The sequence below is a fragment of the Triticum urartu genome, chromosome 2A (assembly GCF_056163025.1).
Source record: "Triticum urartu cultivar PI428250 chromosome 2A, HENAU_Tu73, whole genome shotgun sequence".
Taxonomy (NCBI): Eukaryota; Viridiplantae; Streptophyta; class Magnoliopsida; order Poales; family Poaceae; genus Triticum; species Triticum urartu.
This window is the reverse complement of record NC_141874.1, coordinates 7449501-7471080: the sequence shown is the minus strand read 5'-3', so window position 1 is coordinate 7471080 and position 21580 is coordinate 7449501. Positions and strand designations below refer to the sequence as shown.

Below are 21580 nucleotides of genomic sequence, written 5' to 3'. Positions count from 1 at the left end.
TGCGGCCATGCCAGAGCCCCGCACGCCCACGCGCGCACGCACGCACGGGCGGCAGCAGGCAGAGCCACACCATGCAGCAGACCCAACAGGAGGCCGCAGGCCCATAATAAACTGCTGCCAGTGGGCATACTAGGGACCCGTACCAAATCAACATTAGTGCATCCATATACATATAATAATAAAGTGGCCGTATGCATCGCCCAGATGCAGAGGCCGGGGGTCATCCTCCTTTTCTAAAAAATAATTAAAAAAACCAGGTCTTTAGCCAAGCCACATCACAGTGCGCTTCTATATTGCATTTTGTTTGACATCATTTTTCTGTTGATGAACGATGTTAATAATTTTCCCACCCATAAACCTGATCGAAACTAAAGAATTTTGACTTAGGACCGAAACTAAATATTCACCGAATTATTCCACGGCTGGGTGTAGTATCATTTTTTTAGGCTGGGTGTTGTATCAATAAGTTATAACTTATGCAATGCACCACGGGTACGATAAGTAAAGGCACCCTATTGAGTATTGACGGACATATTTGTCAGTTGTCACACATGGTGTCTTGGTCACACGAGGGAGAGGCCAATCTGGAGATGAGTACATGAACAGCGTGTTGGTCATCGAAAGCTTCATTCCCACCTTTCAAAATCAATGCATCGATGGATACTCCTCGATATGTTGCTTTATCTGCAGTTTATTTGGTATTTAAGGATGAAATACCTGTACTACTTTGATAGGAATGGCGCCCCAACCTTGACCTTGATAGGAAGGAGTACGCTCCTTCTCATACCTTCCATATGTACAAGATCGTTATGCGTGGCACAGTTAACCGATGACGCATGCCACCCATACATCCATCCGTTCAAAAGGTTAGCTACTACCACTAATATAAACTGACAAATTTTGATCTATCAGCACATCATTTTTGTGAACACGGAGGGACTTGTTCTTTCCCCCTGCCAATCGATCTTTGAACAGCTTTGCTTTTTGGTCGTTGTTGCTGGTACTATGTGGCGAGTGGGATGTCCATTTCCATTTTCTCCCTGCGAAAATGGTACATCACCGGAATAAGACGGTGCGTTTACGGGTCCACCCCCCTTGACCCAATCACAACATGCCAAGTAATAATCACCCTGTAAACCCCCCGAAACTTTCCGTTGATGTAGCATTACTGTTCTCCGTGCCACCTCTCAACATCGTGCGGTTAGCTCTGCGAGTGCTTTGCTCATGCATGTGTTCAAAAATCCTTATGGTGCCATAGCTGCACGAACGGAATTGTTAAACAAATTTCCATGCATTAGGCCAACAACTTTTCCTCATTTCAAGAAAGTACAGTCGGGCTTTTTGACAATGGAAGATTTCTACACGGAAGACCTCGAGCGGCACACGCACTATACATCGTCCTTCCTTTCGTTGCAAAAGGAAGAGAGCGCTCTTGTCTTGTGACTCTACTACTAGATGACATGATCCATTCATCACTAGTATTGGAGATAGGACATCTACACATATATACTCCTACAAGCTACTCATATCAAAAAAATTAGACATGCATTAGGAGGAGTACCACGAGACGGTGTTAAGATATTGATGCACTAGCTAGGGTGGCTGGAGCAGTAGTAGTACTAGTATATACTCCATTCGTTCCTAAATATTTGTCTTTGTAGAGATTTCAACAAGTGACTACATGCGAAGTAAAATGAATGAATCTATACTCTAATATATGTCAATATACACCCATATGTAGTAATCATTTAAGGTCTTTAAAAAAACAAATATTTAGAAACGGAGGCAGTATTAGTTCTACCGGAAATTAATTTGTTACTCGCTTTCATTGTAAAACTATCCACCACAGACACACATGTGCAGATCAGTGAGCAGAGGGAAAAGGAGAGGTATCTATCCACCGGTGGGTGGGGCCGCGGGGAAGATGACAAGAGAGTGGCGCTCGTGCAACTGTGATTTGACTGATTGATTGGCCGGCCAGCCACACGTAGGAGTACCTTCTTCATGTACATCCAAAACCAAAAACAAAGATCCAACGCACGCACGCATATGAAAAGGCAGCGAGCAGAAATGTGTACTACCTTCACACAGGAATCACCCCAGAGCGAACGAGTGGTAGAGGGCTCCTTTATTCAGAGGAATTCTATAGAATTTTTGAAGGATTGAAATCCTTAGTAATTTTTCCTACGCCGGTTTTTTGATTCACAGGATTGAATCTCATAATTTTTTTCTATGAAATCTTTCGTACTACATTTCACAGGAAATCTAACATTCACTTCAATCTCTTTTTTTCAATTCCTTTGTTTTTCCTATGGCATCAACCACTCATTGCTAATTCTATAGGATCCAAGTGGGCATGCCACTTCAATCCTATACTTTTTCTATCCATATGTGTTTAAAATCCTGCGAATCAAAGAAGCCCGGAAGTTAGAGGCAAAAACGATAAATTTGACCGATGGACAAAACAATATCACAAAATGAACTGATGGCGAAAACATTTCACCCGGTTGACCCTTTTTGTGTAGCGTGCGGTGCCTATGCGCCACACTACACTGTGCAGCGTCTGCCTCTCAGGCGCTACACGCCTAGCCAGCGTCACACCCCAGTTTGCCTGTAAAATGCTAAGTCAGTGTGTAACGCCTGAGAGCTAGGCGCTACACTGAGTCTAGGCGTTGCACTAGTGGCCACTTCAAGATGTAGTGAAACATAGTGCAGCCACTGGTGCAACGCCTAGCTCTCAGGCGTTACACACTGACATAGCATTTTTCAGATAGTCCGGGATGCGGCGGTGGTCAGGCGTGTAGCATGCCTGGATGTCCGGCGCTACATAAAAGGTGGTCCATGCATGCTGAACGTCAGGTGGTCAGCCGAGGTGAAAAAAATTCGCCAACGGTTCAATTTGTGATATTGTTTGGTTCGCAGGTCAGAACAGTGATTTTTGCCGAAGTTAGAAGTAGATCTCATAGATGGGATGGCCGGCTTTTGGTAGTGCATGGCCATTGGCCAAGCATGCATGTGAGCAAGCAAAACAAGCATGTGGAGGAGAGAGTGTAGGCGCGAAGAAGACAGAGCGAGAGACATTCCCCGCTCGTGTGCACGCGTGCGCATGTGCCTTGCAACACCGGCCGGATCTGGGCGAGCACGGCTGGATATGCATGGGCGGATATGGATCTGCACGCGCACGCGCACGGGCGACGCCGACGCCGACGCCGACGCCTACGGGGGTCCTTGGCTTTGCTTACCTGTGCGCAACAGATGGCATTCAATGTGCCGCACGCGTACGCGCGCACGTCGCCGTCCGTCCATCTCGATGATCGGCAAGGAGGAAGTTTCCTGCGTTGCGTTGCGCCGATCGACCCGTCTGCTCTGCAAGGAAGAGAGGGCCACACACACACACACACGCACACTTGCAGAAATGAATAGACGCAGTAATGAGCGCCCATGCATGGACCATGCATTGCTCCACGCCCATCACGTCGCCTACCTATAGCCAGGTCCATGCATGGCATGCGTGCCTTGGCCCAGCCCTGCACTGCACAGCACACCGAGCTATTGCTAGCTAGCCGGTGCAAATGTCAAACAGTACAGCGCCACGCACACTATGTAGGAGTACATGCTCTGTTCGACTTCTGTTGCGCTTTGAACTAGAAGTCGTACGTGCTATTGCCGCGTGCACCGAACCAGGCCGGCCGATCCATCCATCCATGCATCTCCTCCTTGCATGCCGCCTTCAATGTCCCCAACCACCACACCTTCCTCAGCCGCAGCCGCTGCCGGAGCCAGCCCGGCCAGAGCAGCAACTGCTCGCTCCTAGTCTCCCACCAAGAGTCCCACCTACACAGCTACACAGCTACACCATCTTGTAGAGTATAGTAGAGCGCGTCGTCCCCAACTCTCCATGCATGCATGCTCTCCGGCTTCACGAAAGGCGCGGGTCGCCATCTCCGCCACCCCTGCGTGTACCCGCTCGATCGCCACCACCATGATGATGATGCACGAGCGACACGAATGAGATCCCTCCCTCCCTCCACGTAGTAGGGCACAACTGTGTGTCCGTACGTGTGTCGCCATCGTATCCTCAGGCCCCATGTATTCGGCACATCACTCTCGGGTCAACACAGGCAGATGGACGCATGGCCAGATGACGGGATGCACGCACTGATGACCTCCAACACTGTGCTCCGTACCGTACACATGGTACGTGCCAACCTTCGCAACAGCTAGATTTCAGTCGATTGAATTTTCAAAGTTGGGTCAGTCGATTTTGGTCCAAGGGAGAAACAACCAGAGGGAAGAAAGAAGCTCGTTGAGTAGGCTACCTCAGTATCTATCTTAGATTTTAGGGTGGGGGTGATGGTGGACGGTGATGGTGGGGGTGGTGACGTGGGGATTCGCAGGAGAAAAAACTCGATGTGGGGGGCTTAGAGAGATGGTCGAGGTGGTGGAAGAATGGCGGTGGGGGTGGTTCCGGAGAGGACGGGGCGGTGAGGTGGCGCGAGAGCGTCGCCTGCCGTGGGCAGCGGGGGCCGGCGGTCCGACCGGTGGTCTGTGGTGGCGGCTGGGGAAAGATGGAGCGAGGAAAAAGAGAACGAGATGGAAGATGATGGCTTGGACGCTGGATCTTGATCCGACGGCTGACATGAAATCAACCGACGATCAGTAGCCACTCCCGCCGGCCTTTTTCTCTTTTTTGTTTGAGGGCGCTGTGCCGTATCGACCGTACCAATTAATCCAGCGATCAACTTGAGATCTCGCCAACCTGTTTGACCCACCGGTCCGACAGGATTCATCCATTGTACGTACTACCAGCTTTTTAAGTCGCATCTGGAACCAACCATCCTATTTTTCTAAATTTATTTGAGGGCTTTCGGTGATTCGTGTTCAGTGGAAGAGATATTTTTGTTGATTATGAAGATGTCTGTAACGAATTCGTCAATCTTATAATGATGTGCCAACTCATAAAGATAGAATGTGTGCGTGCTTTAGAGTGATGAGTGTGTGCATATGTCTGAACGTCTTCGTATGTACTACGCTAGAAAAACTTTTAAAGTCGCGTCATAGGTTAAATCGAGAGTAATTAGTAATCAATCATGCCGAAAATGATCTGCACTAGCATGCAGCAGCATATCATGACCGCTCAAAGCTTTTAAGGGTCAGGAACAAGGGAAACAATAATGCTAAACATACAAAGAGTTTCACATAATTACACGCTGACTAGGCTTTTTTCTTTCTAACAAACTATTCCCTCCTGATTTTTATGAGGGTGGACTCCTTCTCCTCCTTAACCTGCAATCACGACCCACCTGTTTGTAAAAATCATGTAAACATATGTAGTGTAGCATTACTCCAAGGAAAAACAAAGAGGAGGTACTAGTAGTAGCACTGGAATAAGACCAACCCTGTAGCTGACGATCATATCAAGATTTACTAGCCGTATATTCACACTCGTAGCATACAGTACTCAAGGGGGTCAATAATTTGAGAGGCACAGAGACAGAGGACAGAGGGCGCACGAGTGGGCAGGCGGGGAGATCTAGCCACTGAAACCAGCCCCGCATGCGGTAGGCCCCAACGTGGTTTATTGACGTCCTGTGTTGCTGCCCACACGGCCACACCCACATGCACCCGGCAGCAACGGGTACCCCCTCTTGCCCTTTGGCCAGCGACTCCATCCATGTACCATCGTCCAGTCCAATAATCCATCCGTCAAAAGGATCTTCATTTAAACCGTGCCTATTTCATTTCATTTCTCCATACTCATTAAATAAAAGTGGACATAATTTTCTTTAACCTCGTCCAAATCTTCGCTGGCCATGGAGCGTCCGTGTTTCACGTCCTATTCTTCCCCACGTCCGACGAGCTTAACGGCAGTGAGCTCCGGGAAGTAAAGCTTCGGGCAGCTGGCCCATTGCCCACATGGGACACGAGACGTGCCAACTTCAGTGCCACACGTCGTACTCTTCCTCTCAAGAGGAGTTTTGAGTGAGACCACTTGTCGGATGTGTAACTAGCGGAGGTACGAACTCTCGCAAAGCCCCCGGTTTACAACTGGTTTGCAGAAAAACGGACGCATGCATGTCTACATACTAATACGTGTTTGCGTTGGATGACAAAATTTGTTCGGACAGTTTGATTCAGACGTTTGCTGGTTATTTGAGGGTCCAGGTTAAAGATGCCCTAAGCAAAGGCACATCATATGGGCCGGTCCCGTGCATTATTGGCTTGTTAAATCACAGATCCAAGTATGATTAACCTCACGACACGAAACAGAGCCCATATGATCACTTGCATGCATGGGAGATGAAGGACCATCCGTTACAGCAAACTACCACTGATCCGCCTCTTTATTTTCATTTCTCTTACAACAACAAACACGCCTTCGATCGCCTTTAATTATGTGCCCACTGTTTGATCCAAGTGCCGGCCGGCAGGAACAATAGAGTAAAAATGGTCCAATGCAAACCACCCCATGTGTTTGACACCACAAAGGCAGCCTCCCTCGCTCTAATTTTATTTGAGCAATTAACTTTAACCTACACTGCCCCGGCCACACACACATACACAAAACCATTGAACATAAATCTCTTTAAGCAGGCTAGCACTGTGCACGAGCAATCAGTAGGCGGACACAAGCATGTATCTTGCACATGGCACCCATGCAACGCAACAACTCCCTTTCAAATCCTCATCATTGATCGGATCAACATCGACCCACTATTCAGAAGCAAATCTCCGATCAAGATCAACAATGCTCGTATTTTGATTTTCGAGGAATGATCACCTACATACACAATCCAGGATAAATCATTGTTTTCGCTAGAGTTTCTCTTATGGAGCTCCTTTAGGTTGACAAGAGGAACGTTCATTCTTAGCCGTCCATTGATCAACAAGGACTTTGGCCATACATATTTGAAGTATAAAGAAAATGCATATTTGAAGTATAAAAAATATTTGAAATAATTAAATTCTAAAGGATATTTCCTTTTTCTTTAGCTCGTTGTGAATTTATCTTATGCAGCTCTTTTAGGTTGACAAGTGGAACGTTCATTCTTAGCCTTCCATTGATCAAGTGGAATTTCAGCCATACATATTTGAAGTATAAAGAAAATGCATATTTGAAGTATAAAAAATAATTAAATTCTAACAGATACTTCCTTTGGGAGTCTTTGATGTAAGCAAATTCTATGATGGTGATTATTTAGCACGTAGTTTACTGCCACGACATGTCAAGATATTTGCACCTTAGCGTTATTCCTGTATCATACATTGTGAATATTTACTCCGTAGTAAGTAGCATATATCATATAATAGTTTCCCGCACACAAAAAATCACAAGATAGTTTTATTGCTTTTGCCTTCTTTTAGTAAATTATCTAACAATCTATCAGAAAAAAACCTAAAATTTATGTCCGCCTCAAAGCAAATTTGTTTCCGTTCCCTGTATGTATTAGGTTAGTAATTAGATATTACAGAAAAAGGCTTTCATCCCGTTTTATATATAAAGCCATACGACCGAAGTAGATCAAAGGATAAAGGATAAATACAAGAACGCCCACACCCTAATAAGAAGCATCCAAAGTTGCGGTCAAGACAATGACCACACCTTCATGAGAGATCACCGGACTTCGATGGTCCGCACACACCAAGATGTCGGCGGAGAGACCCCCCTCTTCTCTCGCTCCGGGCCGTGGAGCGCCAATCCTGCTTGCAAACAACTAAGAACGATGCCACAAAAGTCACGTGTAAACGATAGGAAGTCGATAGATCGCCCCCTACCAGAACCGAGGGAGCCACGAGAAAGGATTTGAGCTTTGCCACCGATGCCGAAAACCGCATACGAGAGGTACCTGAACTTCCTGCGACACCCCCAAGAGAGTGACAATGCACCGTGTCCCTTGAACTTCATCCAACAATGTATAAACGTAAATGACCCAGCTCGGTCTTGTGGTACATCACGGCATCACGTCTGGGACTATACAACATGATGATTATCATTTTGCAACATTGAGTGAATCGATGAATTGATCAACATGTAGAGCAACAACAAGGAAAACTTACGATATCCATGGTTGTCGAGCCCGGTGTCCGCATTGTCTCGAGTCGTGCAAACACAATGCAAAACTTCATGACATAGTTCGAGATGGTGTAGCACCGATGGGCTAGCGACTTCACATTGCAATCATGGATGACGTGCAGGTTTTAGGGTGCAAAGTGCTTTTGCTCAAGAAACGAAGCACACACATATTTGGTGAAACATTGAGCCCCTTGGCTCATCCCTACAAAGTCCACATATTTAACCTTTCATGCATTGCACAAATAACCCATCATCTATCATCGAGTACCCCGTCATCATGTTTACTCTAGGAAAACAACGAGAAGTTCCACAAAGAAGCTCAATGACATTTGACCGAACAACTGCTGGGCAGGGGGTCCGCCATGGATGGCGTCGACAAGAGGCAAAGGATACCTAGTTATGGGCGGATCCAAGGTGGGCGTTGTCATAGTTCAAGGCAGGCAGGCGTGTGAGTGGGGGCTGTGGACGTCTGGCAATTGTTAATGCCTGGGCAGCGGCCAGAGAGATACAACGACGGCGGTAGACGAGGAGTGTGCGGATGCAAATGGTGGAGCATGGACGGAGTGGAAGAAAATTGGCCTGGGTGCGAAATTTAAATGGGCCAGTGGTGTCGGAGCCCTACGGGTCGGCGGCGTGTACTCCTCCAAAGCTCCATCTTTCTGGTGTATGATAGTAACAATGCGGACTCGTGCAGACGCCTCCACGAACAAATAAAATTCGTTCAGTCAATTCGGTCCGGACGTACTTCCTCCGATCCTTTTTAGTTCGTATATAAGATTTGACTGAAGTCAAGCCTCGTAAAGTTTGACCAACTTTACAGAAAAAGTTGTCAACATTCACAACCTGAAATCAATAGCACTAGATGTGTCATGACTTAAAGTTTCATATTATATAACTTTAGCATGGCAAATGTTAATATTTTTTCATATAAATATGGTCAAACTTTGAAGTTTGATTTCAAAAAATTCTAATGTGCAGAGTAAAAAGGACCGGAGGAAGTACCCCAAAAAAAATCGGTCGGACGTATACGGACGTGTCGAGGGTGGACATTGAGATGCGTGAAACCAGAGAAGCACACATGGATACCTTTTGACCAGATGGCCGCAAACCGACACGCACACGCACGGCGCTGATTTCGAGACCAAGCATGCGCCTCCTATCCTATCTACTATCCCTAGCCTAGCCGCAGGCCTCCTCCTACTCATCTCTCTCTCTCTCTCTGTCTCTCTCTGCGCCGCTCTGCTAGCTTGTCCACCTCTATCTCCATCTATCTCTATTTTTGTTGGCTTGTGTACAATTTTTCTCTGGTGCAGTTGTCATGCCATCTGATGATCTGACCATCGTCTCGATCCGCTCCTCCCTCCCTCCATGGTCAAGACCTCGCCTTGGAATGGGGACCCTCGTCGGAAAAGAAATGGACGTCCTCCATTTTTACCAAGGGATGGATGGATAGATAATTAGGCAGAGGAGGAATCTGGAGCGTCCCCTCCCTATATAAAAGGGCATCCTCCTCTCTCTCTCTCTCTCTGCCTACCAAGCAAGAGCAACACTTGTTGCCAACACAGACACCGCTCTGCCTCATCAACCGAAACAGAGCATCCAAGAAACCAGAGGAGGCAGAGAGAGGTAGAAGAAGAAGAGGATGGCGCTCCTCCTTTTGGTGCTGGTCGGTGTTTTCGTCGGCGTGGTGCTGGCGAGCAGCCTGCTGCTGCGCTGGAACGAGGTCAGGTACGGCCGGAGGAAGGAGGGCCGCTTGCCGCCGGGCACAATGGGGTGGCCGCTCTTCGGGGAGACCACCGAGTTCCTCAAGCAGGGCCCGAGCTTCATGAAGCACAGGAGCCTCAGGTACGTAGTCCTTCTGGTCGATGATATGGTTATGCATTCTTGCCTGCGTCTTCTTGCTCGGATTGACAAGCTAGCTAGCTAGCTAGTGTCTTCTGGACATGTCGCTTCGCCGGGATTCGGTGGATTTTGTTGGGGAGTACGCAGTACTACGCTGGTTGGTTGTGGGGAACTCAACCGGAGATGGATGCCGGTTGCTGTTGCCGGGTTGAGATGAATGTTGCCGCCGGCGTAGCCAGCTTTCGGTCCAATAATTGATAACCCCTCTATTTTCACAAGATTTTTTACTACTAGTAGTAGTACTAGTACGTCTGTCTTTACGAGAATAACAAGTGTAACTCACTCACGCGAATCTATCAACGCCTGAAACGTGCCGGTTTGGCAGCAACTTTCCGGCTGTGTAAAGGAGGAGGAGCATCATTTTAGCTGCTTGTCCCCCAAAAGCTCACATAATAACACACGCTCATCACTGCTCCAGCTCCCAAAGTGCCTAACATTTGTAAATTATGTCCCTCCGCTTTCAACTTTTTCTACCAACTAGAACAATTAACATTGCTCAATCTAATCTAATCTAATCTAATCACACGCTCATTGCATGATGACACTGTTTGCTTGCTTGTTATTAAGAAGCATAATCTACTATATAGCATAATCTTTCTTCGAAACGAGGAATTAACATCAGTGTGCTCTGCTGCAGGTACGGGAGGCTGTTCCGGACGCACATCCTGGGGTGCCCCACGGTGGTGTGCATGGACCCGGAGCTCAACCGCCGCATGCTGCTGCAGGGCGAGGCCGGCGGCCTGGTCCCCGGCTACCCGCAGTCCATGCTCGACATCCTCGGCCGCAACAACATCGCCGCCGTCCACGGCCCGCTGCACCGCGTCATGCGCGGCGCCATGCTCGGCCTCGTCCGGCCCGCCGCGCTCCGTACCAGCCTCCTCCCCAAGATCGACGCCTTCATGCGCGACCACCTCCATGGATGGGCAGGCAGTGTCGTCGACGTCCAGGCCAAGACCAAGGAGGTATAGCACACAGGCCACCTGTACATCTAGCGACAGTTTTTTCCCAAGAAAAAAAGTTGACACAGTTGGGTGGAATGTCGGAGTACGTTAATGCCAGCAACTGCCTCCATGTTATTTCTCTGCCCCCCACAGATTAGTTCACTCACTGCTCTGCTCTGAAAATATTTTGCATCCGTTAATGCTACTGAGAATTTTTTGTTCAAATACATTTCGCTTGTTAACTGTTTTGCAAATACTAGCTTGGTGGACGCCAGATGTATCAGTGATAAAAATAGCCTTGTTTTAGTGACAGCATCATTCTACACATTCCAAAGTGGTTGTTGCAGAGTTTCATAGCAGAGTATTATCTTCCTTGCAAAAACAGAGTACATCTTGCATGGGCATGGCAACAGCAGATCCCAGAATCTTATGTCCTCATATCATACTCTATCTAACTGGCTTTCCCTTTCAGATGGCCTTGCTATCCGCACTCAGGCAGATCGCCGGCATCACCGCCGGCCCGCTCTCCGACGCCCTCAAGACGGAGCTGTACACCCTTGTCCTCGGCACAATCTCCTTGCCCATCAACCTCCCAGGGACCAGTTACTACCAAGGTTTTCAGGCAAGGAAGAAGCTCGTGTCCATTCTAGAGCAGATGATCGCGGAACGGCGATCCTCTGGTGATGCTCACGATGACATGCTGGATGCTCTCTTGAGAAGCGGTGATGACGGCACCAGGGAAAAGATTAGCGATGAGCAGATCATTGACTTGCTCATCGCCCTCATCTACTCCGGATACGAAACCATGTCGACCACTTCGATGATGGCCGTCAAGTACCTATCGGAACATCCGCGGGCCCTCGAAGAACTTAGGGTATGTACACATACTCTGCAAATCAATTTTGGTTCCATGGTAAAGATCATGTACTTCTAGAGTTTATTGATGGTCTTGACACTTTTGAATGCAGAGAGAGCATCTTGATATCAGGAAGGGAAAATCTCCGGAGGAAGCCATCAGCTACGATGATTTCAAGTCCATGGCCTTCACTCGAGCTGTAAGTAGGAGATCGGACACAAAAGATGAAGTCAGAGTAGTAGTATAGTATGTACTTATGGACACCTGTATGCAGGTCATTTTTGAGACGCTAAGATTAGCCACAGTTGTGAATGGACTGCTGAGGAGAACTACCCAGGATATAGAAATGAATGGTGAGTTATGGTTGGAAATTACAATGCCACTAAAGCATTTTCTAGGAAAAATAATAGGTCTGTTCTAATGTGGTGTACTATCAATTTTTTCCAGGGTATGTCATTCCAAAAGGCTGGAGAATCTATGTTTACACAAGGGAGATAAACTATGATCCGTTCATGTATCCTGACCCGATGACCTTCAATCCGTGGAGATGGCTGGTAAGTAGAAGAGCGGAAAATATTAATTACCACAGCAGAGGAAGTTCTAACCTTTTTTTGCCTACTAAAAATGTTCAGGAGAAGAACATGGAATCGCACCCGCACTTCATGTTGTTCGGAGGGGGCGGCCGGATGTGCCCCGGGAAGGAGGTGGGAACGGTGGAGATCACGACTTTCCTCCACTATTTCGTGACCCAATACAGGTATGTTCAACCTCTCATTAATCCACGTTGATCCGATTGCTAAGGGCAGCTCCAGCGTTATTTTTTACTAACAACAGATGCTTGCATTTGGTTTGATGTTGCAGATGGGAGGAAGAAGGCAAGAACACAATCTTGAAATTCCCCCGGGTGGAAGCTCCCAACGGGCTGCATATCCGAGTTCAAGATTACTGAACTCTTCCAACAAACATTTTGCAGAGTTAAGATAGATATGACAAAGACAAAGATCGATGAGAGCGTGATTCTGCGCGGATGATTAGATTAGATCTTTGATGCCTGTAAAAACATAGGAACATTGCGATAGTATAGATGTTACAGGTTCACTAGGTAGCCGGGGTAAAAGGCAACAAGATGCTCCTGTGTTATTTTGGTCTACCAATTCCGAAATGGACAAAGGCGTATGATGTGGATAGCTTCAGCTCTCTTTTTCTTGTCGAACCACACATGCAGCAGAGTTGCATGTCAAATGATAGATAGATAAAATGGATGCTAATTAACAATATGAGTGTAAAGAAGAAATATGCAGTAAAATGAAGGAAGTAGAGTCTCGGATACAATTTTTGAACTCATCAGGGAGGCGTTGTCCTTTTGCGGAGGGAGTTGCTCTGCTCCGTTGGCGTAGTCATGGTCACTGACAAGAGAGCATGCTCTCTCTTCACCATACCATCACTACAACGAGGCGTACCGTCATGGGGCGCCGTCTTCCTAAACACATGCGGGACAAGCGAATGTGGTCGTGAGAAGTAAATTGCGCAGAAGTACCACAATTAGGGTATTGGAAGCAGATTGGTACCAAGATTGATAATTTTTACATGTCAGTATCAAGATTGGGACGAGCTGTTGCAAAAAAGACTAAAAGTGTGTTTTATACGTATTGACAGGGAATCTCACCGGTTGGGCCCGCCCGTCAGGCGCCACGCTGGCCAGTGTGCGCGTGCCCGCGTGCTGACTGCGCGCTGACTAGGACGAGGCCGGCTCGCACCATTTTGGTCACGCCTGTATGACCGAGCCAGACCCCGACCCCGCTCTGCCCTCTTCCTTCTCCTCGCACCCTCGCCGGCGGCTGCCTCCCCGCCCGCCCCGCCGCCCGCCACACCACGCCGCCGTAGCCATGGATAGAAGTGCTTAGGCGCTGTCACCTCCCCCGCGGCTGCTCCTCCTTCACGCCCTCCTCTCCCCCGCGGCTGCTGTGCCCTGGCGACGATGGCCTCGGCGACTCCGGCAGGCGGCGATGGCCGGGGCGATGCGAGCGGCGGCGACCTCCCGCGCTTAGGCCTCGATGGCAGTGGCGGCTACTCCAGCTCGGAGTACAGTAGCGAGGACGAAGATTTTGCGGAGCCGGTGTTGTCGATGGAGCAGAGGCTGGGATTGGCGCGAATTTGGGTGGCCAACCCTAGCACCGCCCGTCACTGGACTCATGGCTTCGGTGGTGTTCTGTAAGTGCTCCACTGTTCCATTCTTCCTCACTGAAATTGGGGATTAGTGTTAGGGTTTACTGCCGGCATGTTTAGCGCTCTAATTGCTAGTCCTAACTAGAGCAGAGAAGTATAGTGGATTACATGAGTCCTAACTAGAGCAGAGCAGCATTATGTGTTACCTAACTGGAGCAGAGCAGAGCAGCATTAGTGGATTACATTGTTATTTCTTAGTCCAAATTGTCAGAGCAGCATTAGGTGTTACCTAGCTAGAGCAGAGCAGAGCAGAGAAGCATAGTGGATTAAATGAGTCCTAACTAGAGCAGAGCACCATTAGTGGACAATTCTGTTAACTACTTATCTGAAAATACAAAACATCATTTTGCTGTGAGTTAAGTACCCACTCTGTAATTAGGGTTGCATTGAGATAGTTGTTTATATTGTTTGATTTTGTAGCAATTGTTTAGTTTATTCATATTGTAAGGGTAAATAAAAGCTTTGTTTATATGTTAACTTAAACAAAGCTTTGTTTATATGTTAACTTGTTTATATGTTAACTTAAACAAAGGTTTGTTTATATGTTCGCCTATCTGTTAAGTAAAATTGTTTATTAACCAATTTTGTCTGTTATTTCATTTTGCAGTCTGTATGATGACATTTTGGCTGTTAGGTTCCATTTCGATGCTTCAGAAATGTTTGAGCTGAAGCTCTGCAGTTCAGATGTAACATACCTAAATATGATTGCAGTGATGGAAACCCAAGGATTTAGTGAATATGATCTGCTGTTTCACATTGAGAATCCAGATTTAGGGGAGAAAGGATTGGAGATGGTAGAGAGTAATGCTGAGTTGCAACTAGTAAAGAGGTAGGTTGAGGAGTGTAAGGTTCTAAAATTGCTAGTGAGGGCATGTCCACCTCCTTGCAGCCAGTTTGAGAGGCAAGAATTATCCACTGTTGTGTATGAAGAGCCTGTGTTATATGATCTCAGTGAGCCACCCATCTATGCTGTTGATGAAGGAGTTGCCTTTGAAAGTCAGAGTAGCAGCTGCAGTGTAGCTCATGGTACTGGTGTTTGCACACAAGAGAGCAAGAATGTAAAAGGAAAACTGAAAGTTGTTTTAGAAATAGAAGAAGAGGGATATGATGGCAGTGGTGGTTCTGATTGTGAAGGTGAAGATGACAGTGATGTAAACCCTTTTTATATGGGTGATGCTAATGACATAGAGATGGATGAGGGAAAGAAACAGAGAGAGTATGATGAAATATAAGAGGAAGAAACAGATGATGAAGAATCTGAGGAGGAAGAAGTGGTGCATTATGAGGGTGACACAGAGGTTGAGGAACCTTTTCAAATGGATGAAGATGACAAAGTTGTTTCACAGGATGAAGAAACTGTAATTGTACATGAAGAGAAGAAGAAGAAGAAACAGAAGCTTCCAGTTAGGAAAGGGCCTACAACAAGGACACATTCAAGTGTAGTTCAAGAGGAGGAACCTGATTTCAAACCTTCATCTGATGAAGAAGAGAAAGGATTGTTGAAGGAGGCTGATGATGATGGTTATGAGCCATTGTCATTTGTGCTGCCAAAGAAAAGGAAGAGCAGGGCAAAGCAGAGGCCTCCTAGAAAATGGTACAATGAGAAAATGGAGGCACCACATGAGCAATTATGTCTAAAGATGTGTTTCAAGGATCAACATCAATTCAGAGAGGCTTTGTTGAACTTACACATCACTCAAGGCAGAAACTTCAAATATCATAGGAACTCAGATCAAAGAATAATTGTACAATGCAACCAAAAACATTGCAACTTCTTTATGGTGGCAGCAGTTATAAAAGGTGAAACTACTTTTGTATTTAGGAAGATGAGAATTAAGCACACTTGCCTTATTAGTACAGAGACAACAAGGGTAAGTGCCAAGTGGCTTGCACAGAAGTATGAGTCACTGTTCAGATCTGATCTAACAACTGGCATCCAGACTTTGATTGATGCCTGCATGGAGAAGTATGGTGTGGATGTGCCCAATTCAATGGCATATAGGGCAAAGAACCTAGCTATTGATGCTGTGCTAGGAGACCACAAGAAGCAATACCCTAGGTTGAAAGACTATGCTTAGACAGTGATGGATACAAACCACTAGGAGTAGAGTAGTAGTCACTTTTGGTGGCTCCGGGTCGACGAAACCACCTAAAGCCATCAACTTTGGTCTAGGGTGGCTCGGGGTCGACGGAACCACCTAAACCATCAACTTTGGTCTAGGGTGGCACGGGGTCGACGAAACCACCTAAAGCCATCATTTTGGGTTTTAGTGGCTCGGGATCAACGAAACCACCTAAAGCCATCAACTTTGGTCTAGGGTGGCTCGGGGTCGACGGAGCCACCTAAAGCCATCAACTAGGGTCTAGGGTGGCTCGGGGTCGACGGAACCACCTAAAGCCATCATTTTGGGTTTTGGTGGCTCGGGATCGACGAAACCACCTAAAGCCATCAACTTTGGTCTAGGGTGGCTCGGGGTCGACAGAACCACCTAAAGCCGTCATTTTGGGTTTTGGTGGCTCCGGATCGACGAAACCACCCAAAGCCATCAACTTTGGTCTAGGGTGGCTCGGGGTCGACGGAACCACCTAAAGCCATCATCTAGGGTCTAGGGTGGCTCGGGGTCGACGAAACCACCTAAAGCCATCATTTTGGGTTTTGGTGGCTCGGGATCGACGGAACCACCTAAAGCCATCAACTTTGGTCTAGGGTGGCTCGGGGTCGACGGAACCACCTAAAGCCATCAACTTTGGTCTAGGGTGGCTTGGGGTCGACGAAACCACCTAAAGCCATCATTTTGGGTTTTAGTGGCTCGGGATCGACGGAACCACCTAAAGCCATCAACTTTGGTCTAGGGTGGCTCGGGGTCGACGGAACCACCTAAAGCCATCATTTTGGGTTTTGGTGGCTCGGGGTCGACGGAAGAAAGGGATCAGTTGAACAAAGAGATTAAAAAGCTAGAATGGTAGATCCAGGATTTATTTCATTAAGTTACTGAATACATTGCATACACTGCATCACATAGCATAGAAGAAGGAGGAACTAGGATTTATTACATTGCATGCATCAACTGATCCAAGGGGGAATGCATGTAGATAGCAAGGAGGATCTAGATACTGCATCACATAACAGCTCATTCATCTGGATACAGAATTCTACTCCACCTCATCCTAGTGACCCGAAAGGGATGAAAATTTGCTCTCCTCCTTGCCCAGTGGATGACATCATCATCACTAGGGTTTGAGCCAAGGGGGAATGCCTCCACGAACTGCTCCATGTCCTTGCGGTTGCGTGCTGCAAGGATCCGCTGAGCTAGGTGCCTTCTCTCCCTCCTTCTTGCCTCTCTGTGCCTGGCTACCCTTGGCAACTGTTCTTCTTCATCGACGACCTCTTCAAGATCCATCTCTATCTCTCCTAGGGTTTTCTCTGGCGGCTAGGGGGAGGACAAAGGATATTCGCTATTGTTTGTGCCAATTGGGGGTGCTTTATATAGTAGAAATGGTGGCTAGTAGGTAGGCAGTAGATTTATGGTGGCTGGTAGGTAGGCAGTAGATTTATGGTGGTAGGTAGGCCCAATATTAGAGTCAAATGTTAGTTTCAAAACTAATAAAGAAGCCCATTATTAGGCCCACATTTTGTTCATTGAAATTTAACTGATAATATTAAAATTCAGTTAACAATATGTCATCATTTTCAGTCTAACATTGAAAGCAAACGATACTAACTAGAGTTCAACACATTATAGGAATACACAACCATTGTTCACATTATATAGTGGAGTTCAAATGCACAATCCATCCTTTTCTCACAAAAGGATGAATATAGCATAACTACTAGGTACATAAACAGCCAGAGTTCACGATTAGTACTACAACCATACATTACACAACCATAATTCTAAGTTACTAGGTCATTGTACAACCATCCTTCCCAAAAGGTCTGCAATGCCCACTAATCTCAATTCATCTTGTTCAGTTCTGCAAGATGGCCTGGATCCCCTTGATCTTCTCCTTCAGCTTCTCCTCTGCCTTCATGAGCTCAGTAATCTTAAACTCTTGCATATGCTTCTCTTCATTATGGTTTTCCTTGAGCTTCAGCAGATCAGCAACCTGGAACTTCAACTCTAGCTTCTCTTGGGTGAGCTTCTCCTCAAACTTTGTGAACTCCGCATTCTTCAACTCCAAATTCATCCTAGCCTCACTCATCAATTCCTTCTCTTTCATATTCTTCAACTTCAGGTTTTGGATGACAGTTGCTTGAGCACTTGTCAGGTTGCACAGGAGTTCATACTTCTGTTGAAGCTTCTCTATAGCTGCATCTTTCTTTGCCATTTCTGCATTCATACCAGCCACCAATTCAGCTCTCCATTGGTGCTGATATGTGATAGAAGACTGCAGATAACGGAAATCCACAACCCTATCCTGATGAAAGTCCACAAGTTGATGCACATCTTTCACTAACTTGTAATAGTCTGCATCCAGCTTGTTCTTTTCTTCTGTCAAATGATGAATAGTTAAAGCACTTTCAAGATTATCACTCACCCTAGCAGACTTGCTAACTTCAACCATTAACCAAAGCTTCAGCAATGCATTCTCCATTGTTGGGGCCCACTGCTCATCAACCCACTGAACAAACCCACAATTCTGACCTTCCTGGAAAAATTAGAAGGGCAAAATTTAGTACAATACAACTACTAAGAGTACAAAGCAACAGTTAGTTCATGGCAGTACCTAATGTTGGCACTGACATAAACTGATTTTGCACAGCCATTTGCTAAGAAACAGGAGCACATTGTAAAATAAATTGATGTAATCCTACAATGGATGATCAATATATTTACCAGGTAGCAGAGTAACACTCCATTCAACTTAGAAGTTGCTAAGCAGCCATGTGCTAAGCAACAACACTTGCTAAGAATTGACCATTAATATAATGGAATCCTAACAGTAATAAGCAATACAATGTGAACTACTTTGCCCAGCTAAATACACTAAACTAGCCTGTAGCAACAAACTAGCTAATGAGACTACCTACTGTCAGCAGTAAGCAATAGTTACTAAATGCCTCCACTGAACTTAATATTGAGCAACACTACATTTGGAAAGAAGTGTAAATAAATAGCATGTGCACACAACAGGAGCATATATTTTAGTAGAAATGCATTCCACTGAACTTAATAATGAGCATTCACACAATGAGCACTACAGTAGGGCACATATGACTAACAAATTGAGCATGCACATAACTGAATCACAGGTGACAAACAAGACTCTGCCACTTTCAATGAACACATCCAGTGCTAATCACCAAGGCAAGAAAAATACTAGCTGTGCACATGCTAAGAACCTTCTCCCAGTCATTGTTCCTTCAAACACAACAAGCCTCCTTGATGGCTTCCCATGCTTCTCGCATAACGCCATCAGATCTAGCTCAAGGCCCTTGTAATCCAGGTCCTCAAGTGAGAAAGGCACCTACACAGTCAAAAGCACAGCACGAGGACACAACAAATCAAACGAAATCCTCACAACAAAGACCACCTACACACAAAAATTCCCAAATTTCCTAAACCTAACCCTAACCCTAACCCTAGCTCCAATGGAGTAACTTACCTGGTTCAGCCCATCGGTGGAGGATTCAGAGTGCATGCACGGGAGGCTTGAGTTGTCATCGCTGCTCTCGTCTTCCAAAACCATGGCTGCGGCATCGTCGTGTGGCGGCCAGCGGGGGCGGACGCAGACGGCGGCGAGGCAGAGAGAAGGAAGAAGAGGGCAGAGCAGAGCAGGGGGAATGAGCCGGACTATATCCTTTGGCCGGACTGTTGGACTATGAAGATACGAGATTGAAGACTTCGTCCCGTGTCCGGATGGGACTCTACTTGGCGTGGAAGGCAAGCTAGGCAATACGGATATGGATATCTCCTTCTTTGTAACCGACCTTGTGTAACCCTAGCTGTCGGTGTCAAAACCGGCAGATCTTGGGTAGGGGGTCCCGAACTGTGTGTCTAGGCGGATGGTAACAGGAGGTAAAACCCTACGTCCTGCTTGATTAATATTGATGATATGGGTAGTACAAGAGTAGATCTACCACGAGATCAGAGAGGCTAAGCCCTAGAAGCTAGCCTATGGTATGATTGTATGTTGTCCTACGGACTAAAACCCTCCGGTTTATATAGACACCGAAGGGGCTAGGGTTACACAAGGTCGGTTACAAAGGATGAGATATACATATCCGTATTGCCTAGCTTGCCTTCCACGCCAAGCAGAGTCCCATCCGGACACGAGACGAAGTCTTCAATCTTGTATCTTCATAGTCCAGCAGTCCGGCCAAAGGATATAGTCCGGCTGTCTGATTACCCCCTAATCCAGGACTCCCTCAGTAGCCCCCGAACCAGGCTTCAATGACGATGAGTCTGGCGCGCAATATTGTCTTCGGCATTGCAAGGCGGGTTCTTCTCCATCTTCCGAACGTTTGTAAAGCAGTGTCCGGTCCCATAAATGTTTGGACCTCTTGGCTTCTGTGCCTAATAAGGGCTTTCTCCCACACTTCGAATGAATATGAGGCGCCAGGGCATTTTTACATTCGTCCCCTTAGCCAGATAAATAAATTGTCTATTAAAGGGATGGGGATCCTTAGATCCGATCCATACCATCCTCCCCCAGCGAGAGTCCATCAGAGCGCGTCCCGAAAAGATCCATTCCAGCATGACCGACCTCCGCAGCTCCTCCTCCCGCCCCCGAAGCCCTAAGCCCGGTGATTGGGAGAGGTGTTCAGTCCCACACAGTCGTTTAGTCGAACTGCAGACTAAGGGATTTCTCCCTCCGGCGTGCATGGTGTCCGTTCGAGCCGGGCTCGCCACCTACAATGGCGGGGAACAAGCGGAGAGCTTTCCCTGTCCCACTATGGGGGAACGGGTCTGCCTTGTTCCTTATTTACTAAGGGGACTCGGATTTCCAATTCATCCGTTCCTCTGCGGGCTCCTGGAGTTCTACGGCCTCCAATTACACAATTTCACCCCTGCCTCCCTTCTACACATCGCCGGCTATGTTGCTCTCTGCGAGTTGTTCCTGGGCTGCGAGGCTCACTTCGAGCTGTGGAAAAGGCTATTTTGCCTCACCCCTCGCACACAGAGGGGGTCACTTTATCAAGTGGGCGGAGCCAAAATATGGCGCATCGCCGATACCGGATACCTGTCCGGTACCCCGAAGAAGTCGTCCGAAGACTGGCCTTCAGAATGGTTTTATATGGAGGACGTCCCCCTTCCGGACCCTGTTCGGCGGGGTCTTCCTGAGTTCAACACTGCTCCTCTGAAGAAACGCCGAAGTTGGCGCCGACGGAGCCCCCAGTGGAAGACAATGGAGAAGTCCTCTATCTGATGAACCGGATTAAAGCACTGGCTCGATGAGGACTGACAATAATCGAAGTTATGTTGATTTGCATAATGCGGGGAGTGCAGCCACTTCAATATCGTGGGCACCCCTTGTGGTGTTATAACGGGGCGGATGACGCCACCCGCTGCGGGCGTAAGGGTCCAGACAATGCTGCCCCTCTAGCGAAAATTCTGTCCAAACTATTCAAGGGTGAGG

The 21580-nt window shown here is 47.0% G+C and overlaps 2 protein-coding genes across 3 annotated transcripts; one reads left to right on the top strand and one right to left on the bottom strand.

The window, feature by feature from the left end:
• The first annotated feature begins 9575 nt into the window (after positions 1–9575).
• Positions 9576–12960, top strand: LOC125540569 (cytochrome P450 85A1). 2 transcript variants are annotated; one of them, XM_048704180.2, is made up of 8 exons: positions 9579–9919; positions 10614–10938; positions 11390–11791; positions 11886–11972; positions 12048–12126; positions 12221–12327; positions 12406–12530; positions 12635–12960. In XM_048704180.2, the coding sequence occupies exons 1-8, from the start codon at positions 9717–9719 to the stop codon at positions 12720–12722; spliced, it is 1416 nt and encodes a 471-aa protein (XP_048560137.2). In that variant the 5' UTR covers positions 9579–9716; the 3' UTR covers positions 12723–12960. The 2 variants fall into 2 exon arrangements, with proteins under 2 accessions (XP_087398814.1, XP_048560137.2); XM_087542688.1 differs by having other exon boundaries at positions 9576–9919; positions 12221–12530.
• A 5008-nt stretch (positions 12961–17968) lies between these two features.
• On the bottom strand, positions 17969–19690 carry LOC147982777 (uncharacterized). Its single transcript, XM_087539343.1, has 3 exons — positions 19607–19690; positions 19322–19468; positions 17969–18649 (listed from the first exon to the last, which is right to left on the bottom strand). Exons 1-3 carry the CDS (start codon positions 19688–19690, stop codon positions 17969–17971), a joined length of 912 nt encoding a protein of 303 aa, XP_087395469.1.
• Positions 19691–21580: the final 1890 nt, after the last annotated feature.

What these genes read in the sequence shown, in the direction of transcription:
- LOC125540569 (XM_087542688.1), top strand. Translation starts at nt 9,717, where the DNA reads ATGGCGCTCCTCCTTTTGGTGCTGGTCGGTGTTTTCGTCGGCGTGGTG. An exon ending in ATGAAGCACAGGAGCCTCAG is followed by an intron (nt 9,920 to 10,613) that starts GTACGTAGTCCT and finishes GCTCTGCTGCAG; the next exon opens with GTACGGGAGGCTGTTCCGGA. An exon ending in TATTTCGTGACCCAATACAG is followed by an intron (nt 12,531 to 12,634) that starts GTATGTTCAACC and finishes TTGATGTTGCAG; the next exon opens with ATGGGAGGAAGAAGGCAAGA.
- LOC147982777 (XM_087539343.1), bottom strand. Translation starts at nt 19,690, where the DNA reads ATGGTTTTGGAAGACGAGAGCAGCGATGACAACTCAAGCCTCCCGTGC. An exon ending in CCACCGATGGGCTGAACCAG is followed by an intron (nt 19,469 to 19,606) that starts GTAAGTTACTCC and finishes TTGACTGTGTAG; the next exon opens with GTGCCTTTCTCACTTGAGGA. An exon ending in TCTTAGCATGTGCACAGCTA is followed by an intron (nt 18,650 to 19,321) that starts GTATTTTTCTTG and finishes TAATTTTTCCAG; the next exon opens with GAAGGTCAGAATTGTGGGTT.